The sequence below is a fragment of the Bactrocera neohumeralis genome, chromosome 5 (assembly GCF_024586455.1).
Source record: "Bactrocera neohumeralis isolate Rockhampton chromosome 5, APGP_CSIRO_Bneo_wtdbg2-racon-allhic-juicebox.fasta_v2, whole genome shotgun sequence".
Lineage (NCBI taxonomy): Eukaryota > Metazoa > Arthropoda > Insecta > Diptera > Tephritidae > Bactrocera > Bactrocera neohumeralis.
In genome coordinates, this window is record NC_065922.1 from 4,991,649 (window position 1) to 5,009,035 (window position 17,387).

The 17,387-nt window shown below is 36.2% G+C and overlaps 1 protein-coding gene across 1 annotated transcript; it reads left to right on the forward strand.

Annotated features, from left to right (window-relative positions):
• The first annotated feature begins 294 nt into the window (after nucleotides 1-294).
• Nucleotides 295-15,072, forward strand: LOC126760381 (peptide transporter family 1). Its single transcript, XM_050475972.1, has 6 exons — nucleotides 295-858; nucleotides 12,111-12,189; nucleotides 12,282-12,510; nucleotides 12,574-13,891; nucleotides 13,976-14,212; nucleotides 14,293-15,072. The coding sequence occupies exons 1-6, from the start codon at nucleotides 823-825 to the stop codon at nucleotides 14,512-14,514; spliced, it is 2,121 nt and encodes a 706-aa protein (XP_050331929.1). The 5' UTR covers nucleotides 295-822; the 3' UTR covers nucleotides 14,515-15,072.
• The last annotated feature ends 2,315 nt before the right edge of the window (nucleotides 15,073-17,387 follow it).

A 17,387-nucleotide genomic window follows, 5' to 3' on the forward strand; every position in this document is an offset into this window, starting at 1 on the left:
ATATTTACCAAAGTAAATGAATAAATTAAAAGTGGGGAAAGTGAAAACCCCAAGAGAATAAGACAGCTGAGCGCGGCGCAAACAATCGTGGGAGGGGGAGGCTGGGCTGCGGCGCCCACAGCTGACTGGTAGCTCACCGGAGCGCCAACAATTACTTGTTGTTTATTGCTGTCAGCGCCGCGGCTGCTGCTCTGGCGCAGGTGCTGCCTCTGCCGCTGCCGCCGGCTCTGCTTTGGGCGCTGCTGCTCTATTGATGTTGGTGGTGCCGCCTCCATTTTAAAGCTGCGATTGCAGTCTGCAGCGTTATTCGTGTAACAAGTGTTGAGCGGTGCTGACGGTTGCAGTTCGTCAAAGAAAACGCTTTTAATTTATATTTAGAATAATTTTCCATGTTTTTTCTTCGTTTTTGTGTTTTACTTTTAAAGCATTGAGAAAATGTTGGTTTTGATGTAGTAACTCTTGTTGAAATAAAAACAAGATATTTTTAAATTTTATTTACACGCTGCAAACAAAGTGCTGTGACCTTAAACAGCAGCTTTTCAATCTGCCGTCAGTGCAATTTTTATTTAAATTTGGTTTTTATGCGTTTAACCTTTAAATAACCGTGTTTGTTTTTTAATTATTTTCACTTAAAAGAACTTGTTTTACTTTTCGTGTGTGAAGAATTTGTGTTTGAAGTGTCTTTTTCACGTGATCTTATTTACTGAAATTTTGACTGAGAACCTAAAGCGCGTTATTACTGTTAGCTCAAGTGTGCTGTGAAAATTATTGCATGTAATTTGTTGCTGTCAAAGTAGACTTAACGGAAAAAACAGCAGCATCATGGTTAGCAGCGTCTTAAAGATATCGGAAAAAGCGGTAAGGAATTGTGCTTTATCATTGTTTGTAAAAAAATACCAAAAAATATTGCAGGTATTTGTAAATATGTATGTAATACAGCACACGCGCCTATTTTAGACTCTGGAACGTGCCTTTCTTACAGCTCATACTTAGTAACACTCTTTAAGACACTCTGTAAGCACGAACCACTGGCGCTACGCAGCGCCTAATCGAAACACTAATTAAATAAACTCACGTAAATGAAACTGTAGGCATAACTTTGAACCGTTTACATTCTGCAGTTATCGCTAAAGAAATATGCCCAACGGCAACCTAGTTAGATAATCACAGAAGTGCATACAATATTGTCATATCACTTCTAGTGCATAATCATAATAATTTTTTATCAGTTTATGTTTTCTTAACACTCTAGTCGAAAGCAAAAAAAAACAAGACAGAAAGACAACCCACGTATCTCTACTCTCTTTTTCTATATTAACATTTTATTCATTGCGGTCTCTGATACCAAAATGTCTAACTCTATGTCTCAGCAACTTAACATTTCTGATAAACATTGATTCGTTTATAATTTTCTCTCATCTGACGCGATTTATAGCATTCCTCCCTAAAAGTTCTAGGTGAAGGTGCTTCAAAGATGGTTTACAAGGTTTATGTCCTTACTCTATTATAAGGTTGTTGTCCTTACTCTGTGGTAGGTGATCCCCAAACACGATTCGACAACCTTTGATTAGTAATTAGCAAAGTCCTCTGATTGTCATTTACTTGGGAGTGGCCAGAACCGATTTTTTTTTTACAAACATCTCAAGCAGCTGACGACTTCCGGTCTTAGACCAAATAACCGCCGTATAGAACTTATTCAAATAAGTTTGTTTTTATTTTTAGTTGTCACGGTGTAAAATATTCATCAAAACTACAATTTTTTTTATATTTGAAAATAAGAGTGGATACCCAAAAGTTTCTATTTATTTTGGGTACGAGATAATACTGTTTACTATGCTTGAGACTAAAAGCATTCAAATTTTCTTATAGCGGTTATAGTTGAATGAGAAATGAATTGTGTTGATCATAATCACCTAAAGCATAAATTCTCGTTTACTGTCTGATTACAATTTTACATCAGAGTTGCTAATAATGTTTTTTAACTGCATGAAAAATCTCATTTTTATTATTTCAATATTTTTTTATTACTTTCCGACAAACGTGAAGTTATACAAAAGCTTTTCTTTGCTTATATTTGTAGGTATGTATTCAATTATTTTATTTACAAATGCGCGAATATTTCGGTGTTCAAAGTTTATTGCCTTTACGAAGCAACAAAACAAGAAAAAATGTTAAAAGCATTTTCGCATATTCAATATTTAATCAGCTAATTCAATTATAAATGAATATTTTGATGTGTCGCAAGCAACATTAATCACAATTTTTGGTAATTTGTTGCCGCCACATATGTTTATTGAATATGTGTTTGACTTTTCTAAGCAGCCGACCTTACGCCAACAAATATTATATCATCCAAATCACGCAAAGAAATACTAAAACTTATTTTCAGCCACAAAATACATATAATAAATAAATACAACGACAGTAAAATAATCGTAAATATCCAGTTAAATACCAGATAATGGCTGAGATAAAATGCGAGACTAACGCATAACAAACGCTATTAGAAATGCCATCGTAAATACTCAACTATTTCACACAGAGAAAGCTAAAAATGTTTGTCAATGCAACTTTTTTGGTAAATATGAGTATTCTACAGACTCATTTAGTTTTAGTGATTACTTTTATCTAATCGGCATAAGGGCTTTAAATGCTACATTAATAACACTTTTAGCAACAGCATATTTTATAGTTCAACACTTTTAATGTCTCTAAAAAACATGTTTTATTTGTTAAAAATAACGTTTATGACGGTCTGAATTGTAAAGCTCTATTTGGATTGTTTTAATGACATTTCAGATTTCAAGTAGACCCTCTCATAAAGTAATTACCATTTGCATGGACTATATGGTATATAGTGCACACCAAAAATTTTATAAGAAGGTACCTCGTAAGTGTATCGACGTGTTGACACATTGCACAAAGCCTAAGATTTATGGAAGCACCAATAAATGTTTCAAATACTTCCAATATTTTGCAAAATACAAACCGAATTATTTGCTGATGTTTAACACTCCCTCACAAAAGTTGATCGTTACTTTAACGGCATACCAAGCGAAGTTCAGTTCACACGTATAAATCGGTTTGTGATTTAGTTCTGAAACACAAACAAGTTTTATAATTATTGCAAACGTGATCCGAGTAAAAATTAGATTAAAATGCACAGATTACATATTTACAGTTTATAAGTGTGTGTTGTATATTTTTATACGCTCGCAACATTCTCCATAGTGTAAAAAAGTTGTATTAATAAAATATTAAAAATTGACAAAATGTCAGAAAAAAATTTTAAAAATTCTAAAATGTAAGAAAACTCTTACTTAAAACAATTTTGAAAGCCATTTGATCTTTAAGAAGGTGAAGGTAAGCCCAGGGAAAGTTACGATTCTAAGCCAACCAATTTTATATAAAGTGTAACTGAACCAAATTTCGATGGATAGACTTTATTCGAAATAGGGGTTCTATGGGAGAGTACGAAAATCAATTATTGTATATTACCAAATTTCATTATGACAACTCAATACTTGAATTTTATATTTAATTTAAGGGGTTTTCTTTTTTCAACAACTTTTTTCTCATATAAAAAATGAAATATTTCATTAGATGTTTTTAAGTTTAAAAACACTATTAACAAATAAATTCTGAAATTTTTGAAAAAAGAAAAATTTTTAACTCGACCATTGCGATGCCAGTTCCGGTGACCCCTCGTTGGCAGGATAACTTCCTACACCATCGGCTAAATTGACAAAAAATTTGTTTTTTAGTTAGTTTTTTAGTTAACTTAGAACTTGGACGAAGGAAAACCAATTGGATTTTCGGCAGACATTTTTACAAAAAATTAAAATTTCAGTGAAAATTTGCAACTATTAGTAGTCGAAAAAAAGTCCTTCATCCAAGTCTTTAAGAATTGCTACCTCTGTAAAATTTTATGAAGATCGTAAGAGTAGTTCTCGAGAAATCTTGCCAACCGACTTCAAAAACACAGTTTCGAGAAAAAATGCTTAAAGACGGCGCACTTAGCCTAGCTAGCCTCGAGCGCACAAATTCTCAACGTTGTAGGTCCGGAACTATTACTCAGATCAACTTGAAAATTTAGGACAATATTCTAGAAGTGTTTCAGAATTTAATAAGACAATAAAAAAATCGATTTTTTGGAACCCGTAAACCCATGTAACCCCTTAAGACATTGCAAAATGTGCTTTTGCTAACGAAACTATTAACTCAATTCTCAAAAGGTTGGGATCTAAGTACGTATTCGTGTCTTGTGTCTCTAAAAATTTTGCAAAATGCAATCTGCCACAAAAACAACAACAGCAAAAATAAAAAATATGTTTATAAAGATACTTGTACATTCTCACATCCTTCGCTTCCTTTATTCAATTAATTATTTTCAATTTCTCCGACAGTCGCTGCTCTTCCGCTTTCAATTTCAACCCTGAATATTGTCCGACAATTAAATAATTTAATTAAATGCTTTAGCAACATTTTGCCCGTTTCACTATCGATATAAACTTGGCTCTCTCTAAATAAACTCTATTGAATTTCAATTTTATTGGCGCGTTCTATTAGTTATCTTTTGCATAGTCTTTTGTTTACGCCTGCGCTCCCTGCACCTCAGCAATTGAGTGACCTTACTGCTGCCTAGCATTCAAATTAGTGACGACAGTTAGGGCTATAGAATTTACAACAACAACATTATAAAATGTGTTTACGGGCCATAACAGTACTGAATAGAGGAAGTAAACATTTTGTCACATTCAAATCGATGAACGACCTTTTTCATCGACAATAAAGCAAGCCATTTTTGTGCGTGTGGAATGAGGGTCAGGCGGCCGATGCACTGACCGCACGTGAGTGACTACAAAAAATATTGCATATGTACCTATGTATTTATTTAAATATGTATTGCGGGTCCTTCAGTTCCTCGCGCATATTTTCTAAAAGTTCTGCTGAGTTGTTTTGTTGTTGCGCGCCAATTAATTTGGGGAACCGAAGTGATTGATTTACATATGCGGTGTATGTAAGCAAGCCTGAGGGGTGACTTAAGGTCAAGTACCCAGTGTCTTTTATTATAAGCGTGCAATCATTCGCCAACTGGATTCACTTCTTTTCACTGCAAATAATCACGAACTGATAATTCACTTTTATTTACGCGTAGACGTGCGCGTGTGTGTGTGTTTCTACGGGTGTCTGATAAAGAGAAAGATTATCGCTTTACTTGCGATTGCGATTTTTGTTTATTATTTGTATGCATACACCTGATAAACTGAAGCCTTCAAGGTGGTAGATAAATTACGTATTTTTGACGAACACTTTAGCGTCATTTCCTCCTTGATTTTACTTTTTGTGTGATAATAATGAATAATTATTACGTCATCTTGATAGCCTATTTACTTATATCTGCTGGAATATTTTTTTTTTTTAATTAAATATTATTAATCGCTAATTGTGTTTTATTGCATGGAAAACTTTGAGGAGAAATATGAAATCTACTGACTTCAAATCTACTCCTTTGACGAATTCCTTAAATTTGGATGAATTTCTTCTTTGTTTTATTATTTTTGTGAAACAAGGAAAATCTATTCCTCCAAAAGTACCTCAGTTTCAGTTGTATTTTTTTTTTTTTTTTTTTTTGATCCAGAGTAGTAGCTGAAATTTATTTAATTTGAGCACTTCTGGTTTATTGGCGTAGACACTGCTTACGCGGTTATAGCCGAGTTTAAAACACCGCGCCAGTCGTTCGTCCTTTCTGCTGCTTGGCGCCAATTGGAGATCCCAAGCGAATTCAGGACGTTCTCCACCTGGTCTTTCCAACTGAGTGGAGGTCTTCCTCTGCTTACCTCGGCGGGTACTGTGTCGAATACTTTCAGAACTGGAGTGTTTTCGTCCATTCAGATGACATGACCTAGCCATTAATTATTGGTTGCTTGAGCCATATGTAACAGACTCGTTTCTGACCACTCCCAAGTGAATGCCATTCAGAGAACTTTCCTGACTCCCGTGAACTTATACACATGACTCCATCCTCCAATTTGAGCTCTTACTACTCTATTATTCATCAAATTATTTTTCTTCTTCACCAAACCACTTTTATGCGCTTTGATAATAGAAATATACCGATCATTCTAAAATCTTGTCTGAAGCTCGTTACTGCACATTGACTCTGGCAGCACCTATCGAAGAATTTTTATCAGAAACACATTATTTGGCTGTAATTTGAGTCTGACACCGTCTAGCGGGCCATTGCAAATATAAAATTATGAATCAAATGATATTTTCCCAAAAATAAAATTTATCGAAATTTCAGCAAAAAAACTTAAACCAAGAAAAAACGTTTTCATTGGTTAGACCTAAGCTAGATACCCTTCGCAAATAAAGAAATTTCGGTACAATAACATGCTATAGTCATCCGATAACGGCCGTTCCAACAAACAGGCAACGCCTTGGGGATAAAAGCATGTGTGCCAAATTTCAGGCCGATATCTCGACTAAATCGCATATATACAAACAAACAAACATGGCTAAATCGACCTGGCGCATTTATATACATATATATATTTTTGTAGGGTCTCCGACATTTCTGGGTGTTGCCAACTTCGTAGTCAACTCTTCAGCGTATAAAAATTTATTTTTACCATATATAGCTCTGAAAGTTTGGGGATAAGAAATCTTGCTAAATTCAATGAAAAAAAATTATTTCATATTTTAATTTAATTTTTTAGAGCTTTTTTCGTTTCTCCCTGCACCTGCTCACTAAAACAAAGCTACTCAAACCTATGGTTACACCAAAAGACAAACACTGGCAAAGCATAGTGTTCATAAAATAGTAAGAGAGCAAAGAAATAATAAAACAATATAAAAGTAAAAAGCAAAAATAACAATAGTAACGCCAATTGGCATTGTTTATACTGTTAGAGACCACACATCGGCGTCGTCAATCATGCGCAGTAGCCACACAGTCTGCATTCGACCGCGAAGTTGTTAAGTCAAATCAAGTCAAGCCAAACGCATTGAGCTTGAAGGCTGCAGGCAGGGCACTACAAACAACGAGCAATATTTTCGTTTTTGTTACAACTTTGTGTACTCGCGTAACATTTTGTTGTATTTGAAGTGGCTTTAAGCATTTTTTACTTGCTTTTTGGTTATTTTGAGTGTTCCGCGCTTCCACTTACCCCTTAAGTGGTTAAGTTTAATGCATTTAGAAGCTTAAAATCATAGTTTATGCCAAAGCAATAGTTACCAAAATGGCTGATTTGATTGAAAGTGTGAACGCTGCCGAGTGCGAAGAAATCGCTGAGCAGCAGCAGCACAATAAACGTTTGGTGAAACGGGTGAGTTGGAACGCAAAGCGGGAAGTAAGCGTCTTAAGCTGAATGCATGCATAAATTAACTTAAATACAACAACTCGACAAGCATTCTATATAAATTGAAACGTATAACAGGTTATGTTAATTGTTTACAATGTGGTACTTATTCTTAAGCGGTTGAGAGTGAAATTTATACAGGTGTCAGTAATTTGAATAAATTATAAACAAACTACAGTTTCTTATGAACTGAAAAAGTCATTTTGAAATTTAATATATCGTGAGTGTAAAATTCGGTACTTTTTTAGTTAATATTGTTAAGCTAAAGTTAATTTAGTTTTGTTTTAGTTGCTCACTAATTTCTAATACTTTTTTGCCATATTCGTCAATGCCGCACTATTTCAAAGCCTGACTTCCGCATAAACACCCACAAGCCACATCAAGCACCACGGCAAATATTAAAATTCGTGTCACAAGCGCTAGTAATTTTACAACAAGCAATGAAAGAATTTGTATACAAAAAGCTGGGCTTTGATAAATCACTTGTTTTGCAGTGGTTGTGTTCGCAGTCACTTACCTTGACCAAGAAACTTGGTTGGCATACATAATTTATACTGCATTCGGATTCTATGCTTGCAATAATTTGCTTTGAATGTATTCTTACGGTTTTTTTACAGAAAACCGGAATTTGAAATTTTCGCAATTGCATGTTGTATGGAAAATATGTGTATAGTCGTTCGATCAAGCTGATTCCGACAAATGATCAATAGAATCTCAAAATTATTTATTTAAATTATTAAATTTCATTTGAGTATCTCAAAAACGGAGAAAAAAATTCTATTTCACCTAAAAATCGTTCGATCGAATTGGGACCAAAAACAAGTCTCTCTCTTTTGTCGCTAGTCTCTTTGAAAACTTGTTCTGAATTATCCGTAGAACATTACCAGCCTACACGATTTTATAGAAAAAAATTGACGCATTCTATCCCAGATGTTTATGTATGGATGTATGTAGACTAATTAATCATTCATAGTTTCACGTATGTCTGCTACTCTGTCAGTGTAGGTATCTGAAAAAATCGGCCTATGAGTAAGATTGCCGGATATGATCAACATATGTTTATTCGCATCAATATAATCGGAGTTTTAGAAGCAAAAAGTGAGTTTGTGTAGCGAATTCAAATACAATTATCCCTCAAAAAAATTTCTTGAAAACATTTTGTCATAACCTCGTAACGTATAATTTATTTTAAAATCATCCGAACAATACTTGGCATAACCGCTAAGCCAATTACAGTTGGAAAATTACTGTATTAATTAAATAAAACACTGTTAGTCGTAACTGTTGCAGACAGTTTTAAATAAGACATCCAATTTGTTGGCAAAAAACCCTTCGCATCTTAAAATAAATTTTTTATTGAAAGTCGCACGCCTTAAAGTATTTAATTATTATTTTTATACACCCGTGCGTGTTATGTATGAACTTGTTTACGAGCAGACATGCACGCTTATAAATACTTTTATACTTCACTTCCACTTTCGAGTTACATCACCATTTTATTTCGAAAACAATTGTGGATCCGTACGCGCAATTTTCACATTATGAATGTTTCAATTCTCGCTGTAAACTACACTTGTGCGCTGTAAACTTGCGAGTGTCGAATGGCTTATTTTGTTTAGCTGGAAATAGCGTACAATTTGTATATATAATGTAATACTATTGTGAGCAAAAAATAGTAAGACTTTCAATGTAAATTTCTCTCGAAAACCCATTCGTCGAAATATTTTTTTCTAGGTTGGTATGACCGCCTATAATATTAGGTTGTCAAAAAAGTCTTGCAGTATTTTTATTAAATTTTTTATTATTTTTTATTTAAATTGAAATGAATTTTTGATGATTCATGCCCAGCTCTTGACCAATGCTACGGCTGCTACTATGCCGGTCTCTTTCGACCAATTCAGCGGTTTTATCGCAATTTTCGACGACAGGCCTTCTGGGGCGTGGCGCATCTTCGACCACCTCTACACCAGAACGAAAACGTTGAAGCCATCGTTGTGCGGTGGAAATCGAAACTGTATCGAGTCCATAATCTGCACAAATTTTATTGGCGTCTTGAGATGCATTTTTGGCTTTATCGTAGTAGTACTGTAAAATATGCCGTATTTTGTCTTTATTTTGCTCCATGTTTGCGACGCTATAACTCACGAACGACTTAAAAGAAACGACAATCAATCAAACACGTGTTAGCGCGTGAAATGAGCTTTCCAAAAAGGTATAGCATGACCGGATGCGACGAATAAAGCTAGAACTACGCGCTTTCAGCGCCAACAAGCGACAATACCGCAAGACTTTTTTGACAACCTAATATACATATGTATATGCCAAATGTCACATAAAAATAATTGTTAGTGTTTAGTATACACTTGTCTTTCTGAAATACATATACAAGTAGTACATTTGGCGATTTTTACGATGAGCGAAATTATTCAACAAAGAAGTCCCATTCAATTTTGTTTGCGGAATCAAATTTCTGGTGCCGAAACATTCAGAATATTTGAAAAGGCTTTCGGCGATAATTTTTTATCACGTGCAAGTGTTTTTGAATAGCACAAGTTATTCAAAGAGAGGCGAGAAAGCGTTGACGACGAACCACGTCCAGGATGGCCATCAACTAATCATCAGCACATTAATAAAATAAAGGCATTGGAGCTTGAGAATAGAAGATTAACGGTCAGAGAACTTACTGGTATCCTTGGAATATCGGAATGAGTGAAAAGCAGATTGAAAGATCAATTGGGTTTAAGAAAAGGTAAAGCTCGATTGGTTCCAAAATCACTAAATTTTTTCAAAAAACAGCGTCGCGTTGACGTATATGAGCCAATGCTTTCCAACTACCAGGATGTCATGAAACGTATAATTGCTTGGGATGATTCTTGGATCTATGCTTAAGACCTAGAAACAGACGATCTGTCCGAATATCGTGGCAAAGGTGAGCCGAAGCCGAAAAACCACGTCAAAGCAGGTAAAAAATCAAGATTATGTTGATAGTTTTCTTCGATTATCGAGGTGTGGTGCACTCCAAATTACTTCCGACTGGCGAAACTGTCAACAAGGAATACTCTTTGAGTATTATGCGTCGTTTACGCGAGGCCATTCATAACAAAAAGCAGCAAACTCAAACGACCGCTCCGGGGAAACCATTTTCAGTATAAGTGAATGAATCGCTTCGTGCATGGCACAAGTGTATAAACAATTTTTTGGAATATTCTGTATATGTATAACAAATCTTTTAGAGAATTTTTTAATTAAAGGTCTGTAGAACCAAAATTCGGTTCCAATTTCTGATATAAAAATAGAAAATGTAAAATAACTAATCGGCACAAATGAACTATCAGCCGTTCATGGGCGACCATACGTTTCTAAGCTTAAGCTCTAGGCCTAACTTCAATTAACAATATTTGAAGTTTTTCTTGATTAAGCCGTAAACTGTGAGGGAACAACAAATAAATAATAAACAAACTCCTTTCAACCTCTTTTTAACCAAACATTTTATGCTGCTGCATTTATAATTGCATTAATTACTTGCATGCGAGATTTTCTTAGAAACCGCTGAAAATATTAGATACAAACTGTCATTATTTACAACTCAGCTTTGTGCTCATGCATTAACACCCATACTTTATATTATGTCCACATCGTCTTATAAGAGTAATTATTTGAATTCCGCAACTTGTTTCGCAGCATTGTTTTTGCAATAAGCTTTGATAATTACTATTGTCAATTACCAATTCATTTGAGGGAATCACATTCCCCTTAACCATAAATCAACTTTTTTGCGATAAACTTTTGTATAGGTTATGGTTACCGGCTCGGACTAGAACAGATATGCAAAAGTGTTGTGGTGAAATTCATAATATAAATGCTAAATTTTCTAATGAAATTGTGGTGATCATGAAATTTAATGCAAAATAACTAGATTTTCAATATGAAAACGGTGTGCCGGTTTTGCAATTAGTTGAGAAGCTAATATGATTAGTTATTTGATCTACTAATGATTACGAGTATCTATGCCCTTTTATCCATATATATTTTGCGGCGGCAACGAGCTAGTCAAATGAAACGCTCATCCCACGCGCTAAGTAGTTTAGTTTATTGGAATCTAATTACATTAATTTTCTAATTAAATAGCAGCTGTTAAAGTTATGAATGATTGAATATTAGAATCATTCATAACTTTTCCAGCAGCTATAATTATCGCTTTGAAACACTTGTGAAATAATATTCTCTGGTTTTATCAAACGATCTTCAAAATACTTCACTGTTTTTAAATATTCTTAGCAAATAGATGTCAATAAGTTATCAGCTTTTAGTCATCAGAAACTGTGTAATTACAGCAAATATTTCCATAAGACAAAAAGCAGAAAGTAATCACAAATAGTATGGTCTCACTGCTCTAAGATGCTTGCGCAAAAATTTGTCTTATTTTATCTTTTCATTGTAACACCACATACATCACACACACCTGCATACATACATGTGTGTGTACGCTCATCAATCAATATTCGGTTACAAGTGCCGAAACCAGTTTTAATTGTTGTCAAAACAGACGAACGCGTACAGCCACAAACACATGTGTATATGCACAGAAATTAAGAAAAAAAGCAAAAAGAATAATAACAAAAATAAAAAGAAAAATAACAAAAACAATAATAAAATAACAAAACAACAAAAAAAAACATTGCAATCATAGTACTCGTAAATATTTACGAAATTTATTTCAACAATTTCTGAAACTCTTTCTTTCAGCCGTCGGAGTACCCCAAGTCGGTGGCATTCATTATCAGCAATGAATTCTGTGAGCGCTTCAATTACTACGGCCTACGAAGTAAGTGTTTGGTCAATGAACTCACCTACTTTCACTGAACTCAACCCAAAAAAATATATTAATTTCTTTTACTTTGGCAATTTCTCACACAGCCATACTCGTGCTGTATTTCACCACGAAGCTGCACTATGACAAGGACACGGCGACGGTGCTTTTCCACATATTCACCATGCTGATATATTTGTTTCCTTTGGTTGGCGCCATCATCGCCGACAGCTGGCTGGGTAAATTCAGAACGATTCTCTACTTGTCGATGGTGTATGCGTTGGGCGGCGTGATCGTTTCGGTGGGCGCCATACCGCTGCTGCAGCTACCTGTGAAGTAAGTATACTTAACATTTTTTTTTTTTTGAAAACTATAAAAATTAATTTAACATAATTATAGGGAAATTACTATACTGGGTCTCATGCTAATCGCACTCGGCACTGGTGGCATCAAACCGTGCGTCTCAGCATTCGGTGGCGATCAGTTCCGCATGCCAGAACAAGCCAAGCAGCTGGCCACATTTTTCTCGCTGTTCTACTTCGCCATTAATGCCGGTTCCACCATCTCGACCACCATTACACCCATACTCCGTGAGGATGTGCATTGCTTCGGCGATAAGAATTGTTTTTCGCTCGCCTTCAGCGTGCCGGCCATGCTCATGTTGCTCTCGGTGGTCATTTTCGTTGCGGGCCGCAAGCTCTACGTGGTTAAGCCACCAGCTGGCAACATGATATTCGGTGTGTCGAAGTGTATTTCCGATGCGATTGGTGGTTGGCGGCGCGAGCGTAAAACGAATCCACGCAAACACTGGTTGGACTATGCCGAGGCGAAGTCCGGTCAAAAAATGGTCGCTGATACCAAAGTATTGTTGAAGATTTTAACATTGTTTTTGCCATTCCCCGTCTTTTGGGCACTCTTCGATCAGCAAGGCTCACGTTGGACCTTTCAGGCGACACGCATGAATGGTGAAACTTTTGGTTATGTTATTAAACCCGATCAGATGCAGGTCGTCAATCCGTTACTCATACTTGGCATGATTCCACTGTTCACGTACGTGCTCTATCCGATTTTGGCTAAGATTGGCATTAAGCGACCACTGCAAAAGCTCACACTTGGTGGTTTACTAGCCGCCATTGCCTTCCTGCTCTCCGCTGGTCTTGAAGTCAAACTGAACGAAGTTGATCCGGCACCGCTGCATGAACTTAGCGCCAACGTACGCATCTACAATGGCATGCCGTGCGCTTACCGCTTTACGACGGAGTTGCCAAATCTTTCGAGTGCCGTGGAACCGCTGGACTTGTGGGAGAATAAAGCATTGCCAGTGCCGAAAGCAATCGTATATCCATTTAACGCCACCTCGGCAGACAAACGTTGTAAGGACTTTTCCGGCACCTTCCGTCTAACGCCTGGCAAGGAGACGAGCTATTTTATTTACTCTGACGGTGTGCAGGAATTCATGGACTCCACGGGCAAAACGAAGCTGGGCAATCCCATGGTGCGCGTGCTTTTGAATGTGCCTACCGAGGACAGTGCGTTCACTCTGACCGATGCCGTGGAGACGGCAGTGCCACTTATTTTGCGCAATGCCTCACAAGTGGTTAATGTGGTGCACGGTGAGAGCGAGCTGAAAATGGCCGATACGAAGATTGCCACCATCAACACAAAGGGTGGTGGTGTTTACGCTTTGCTGGTGCAAGGCAGTCTCAAAGATGGTTACGTAAGTATAAGCGCGTCTTATTAATACCATTGATCCGCAATGATTTTTACTCGCTCTATCGTTTCTTTCTCTTCCTACGTGTAGACCTCCAAGACGCATGTGATAACACCACCTAACAGCATCCACATGATGTGGCAATTGCCGCAGATTATTGTCATCACAGCTGCTGAGATCATGTTCTCTGTCACGGGTCTGGAGTTCTCTTACACCCAAGCGCCACCGAGCATGACGTCCGTGCTGCAGGCCTGCTGGCTGCTCTCCGTCTCCATCGGCAATATGCTGGTGGTGGTTATAGCCGAACTGAAATTCTTCGAATCACAGGTTCGTTTCCTAAGTCTTTTCTTTGCACCACTTTGTTTTCGCAGAAAATATCTAAGCAAATATTTATTTCCCTTCCTTAGGCCGCTGAGTTCGCACTGTTTGCGGGCCTCATGATTGTCGACATGTTAATCTTCATTTTACTCACCATTCCATACAAATATGCGGAGCACGGCGAGGACCCTGAGGCCAACCAAGTCGTGGTTACGCCCAACAACCCGAAGCAAAGAGAGGCTGAGCGCGAAACTTACATCAGCAATCGAGGAAATGGTCATATGAATGAGGCCTATGAGGGAGAGCGCTAAACCAAGAGACTGCTGTGTTAACACCATATTTCTACGACATTTTAATTTCATTTACATTAACATTAATTCGGCAATTTAAAGCTACGATATGAAAATATCCGAAACTTATTGCCACAACAAGCAGCAGTTGAAAGGCTGTGTGTGATGTACTTAAATGGGTTGTGGTTCATTTAGTTCTTTCCTCATTGAACTTTTTACATTTGGTTAAATTTTGTATTATTTTCGTGCATTTTACTACCGTTAGCGTTGCCATGTTATTCGTGTTTGAATAACGAATCTCTTGTTATCTTTTATGGTATTTTACTTTACAATGTATTTTATAAAACTCGAATTTTTAAGCAATGATTTTAAAATAAGTTTATCTGTTAGATTATTGTCGCGTCGCTGTGTGCCGCATCTTCGTTTATGTAGATATGTATATAATTAGTTTTATAGTTTTAAGAGTTCCACAAATAGTTATTTCGCGCTGCATGTTATAGTTCGGGCAGCAAATCTGTTTTATTTTAATAATTTATTTGTAGAGAAGATATATATAAATGCAATTTAGTTTATCTTAAAGCAGTTGTTTTCTTAGCCATCATTTTCGGAAGGTACCATGGGGGTTGGTAGGAGTGTGGAGAAAAGTTAACAATTGTTGCCATAAAACTAACTGGTATATTAACAGTTTTCTAAATTATAAAGTGATCGTTGGCACAGTATTTTGGTAAAACTGTCAAAAAGGTCATAAACTGTCGCTCAATTTTTGTATCACAGTCTGGGTCGGCCAGACATGTTTTTTCTAATTAATAATATAGGGTAGTCGAAAAAGTCTTTTCGCATTTTTAATCAAACTTCAACTTAATTTTTTTATATTTATAATAATAATAATGAACTTTAATGAACCAAATATATATCATTTTGGTCGACCATTTTTTGCTATTTTTCCGCTAGAGACATCAGTCAATCAGTGTAAAACTTTTCTGGTTTCTCGACGAAAAACTACGACAAGTAATTTTCACAGGCTTCTCTTCTTCAGTAAAGCCAACTTTACTCCATAAAGGGAGTTATGCATTGATCGAAACAAATGGTAGTCCGATGGTGTAAGGTTAAGGCTATATGGTGGATGCATCAAAACTTCGCAGCCAAGCTCTCCCAGTTTTTGCCGGGTCATCAAAGATGTGTGTGGTCTAGCGTTGTCCTGATGTAAGACGAATCCCTTTCTGTTGTCATCAGTTGTTAACAGTAAAATGTAGAATCAATCGTTCGACCAAGCTGGAGCATTCCTTGTGTATGATTCCATTCCAATCCCACCAAACACACAGCATAATCTTTCGGGGCGTCAATATTGGCTTTGCGATCATTTGTTGAGCTTCACCATGCTTGGACCATGATCTTTTTCGCACATTAATGTCATATTTGATCTATTTTTCGTCTCCTGTTACCGTTCGCTTCAGAAATGGTTCGATTTCATTTCGTTTCAGCAAAGAATCGCAGATGTTAATTAGGTCCATTAAATTTTTCTCAGACAATTCATGTGGTACCCAAACATCGACCTTCTTTTTGTAGCCAGGCTTTTTTAAATGGTTCAAAACCATTTGATGATGAATGTTAAGTTCCTTAGCGATGTCATGGCTGCTCATGTGACGGTCATGGTCAATCTTTTCCATAATTTCATCGAAATTTCCAGAACGAAAGCGAGCGAGCCATTGTTGTGCTACACGAACTGATACAGCATCGTCTCCGTAAACTTCATTTCATTGGTGGCTGACGTGGCATTCTACCTTTTTTTATACAAAAATTTCAAAATATAGCGAATTTCTTCATTATTTTCACTTAGTTTGAACAGCTGTAACTTTTTTTCAAATTCTCCGAATTAAATTTTAATTTGGTTAAATGAAACTAAAAACCTCACCCTTCCAACACTATATGGTATGACACAATACGATTGTTAGCACTGGAGATATACGACTGCAACGACATCTATTGACAAAATACGAAAAGACTTTTTCGACTACCCAAAATAATGAGACCTGTAATCGCTAAAATCGGAAATTTTATGCCAAATTTGAATTTAGTGCGACGAGAATTTCCGAAGGTCCTTGAAATATTAAATAGATATAAATTTGTGTTTGTTTCTTTTCTTCTTAAATGGCGTACACACCGCTTACGTTATAACCGAGTGTACAACAGCGCGCCAGTCGTTCTTTCTTTTCGCTGTTTGGCGCCAATTTGAAATTCCAAGTGTAGTAACCAGAGAATGTATAAACAAATGTTTTATGTTCTTATGTATGTATATGTACGTTTGTCCAGACGTATGTAGATATATTTGCATAAGTATTTATTAGTTTAATAGAATTGAGAATACGTTGCATAATTCTAGGCGCGTTGAAAAAGCTCTGTTTTTAAGTTGTCCCAAACACTCAAACCAATCTAGGTACAGTTATGTGCCGAAAGAGAGAAATAAAATTTAAAAAATGTCTCTTCCCTCTTTTACATTAAAGCATTTGCAATTATGTTATAGGGAAATAATAATTTTATACATTTATTTGAACAATGAAATAATTCTTTTTCTAAATTTATTCTATAGAAACCATATTTCGGTCCGAAAAAACTACTGTCTAACTGTGAAGTTATCAAATATCTCTCATAAGTACAAAAATCGAGTTTAAAAAGTGGCTTGAAACGTATGCGGAAAGAAGAGGTTGAGGGTACTACTCCAAGTCCTTTCAAAGCTTTGACACGGGTTCAAAATTAATAAACCCTTCGAAAATCTGACCCTCATAAGGCCCAAGAGCCGCCCCTCCACCATAGTTGTCCATAGACCATATTTCCTTTCAGAATAAAAAAGACAGTTTGACTGGCTAATCTAATATTTATCATAAGCATATTGTAGA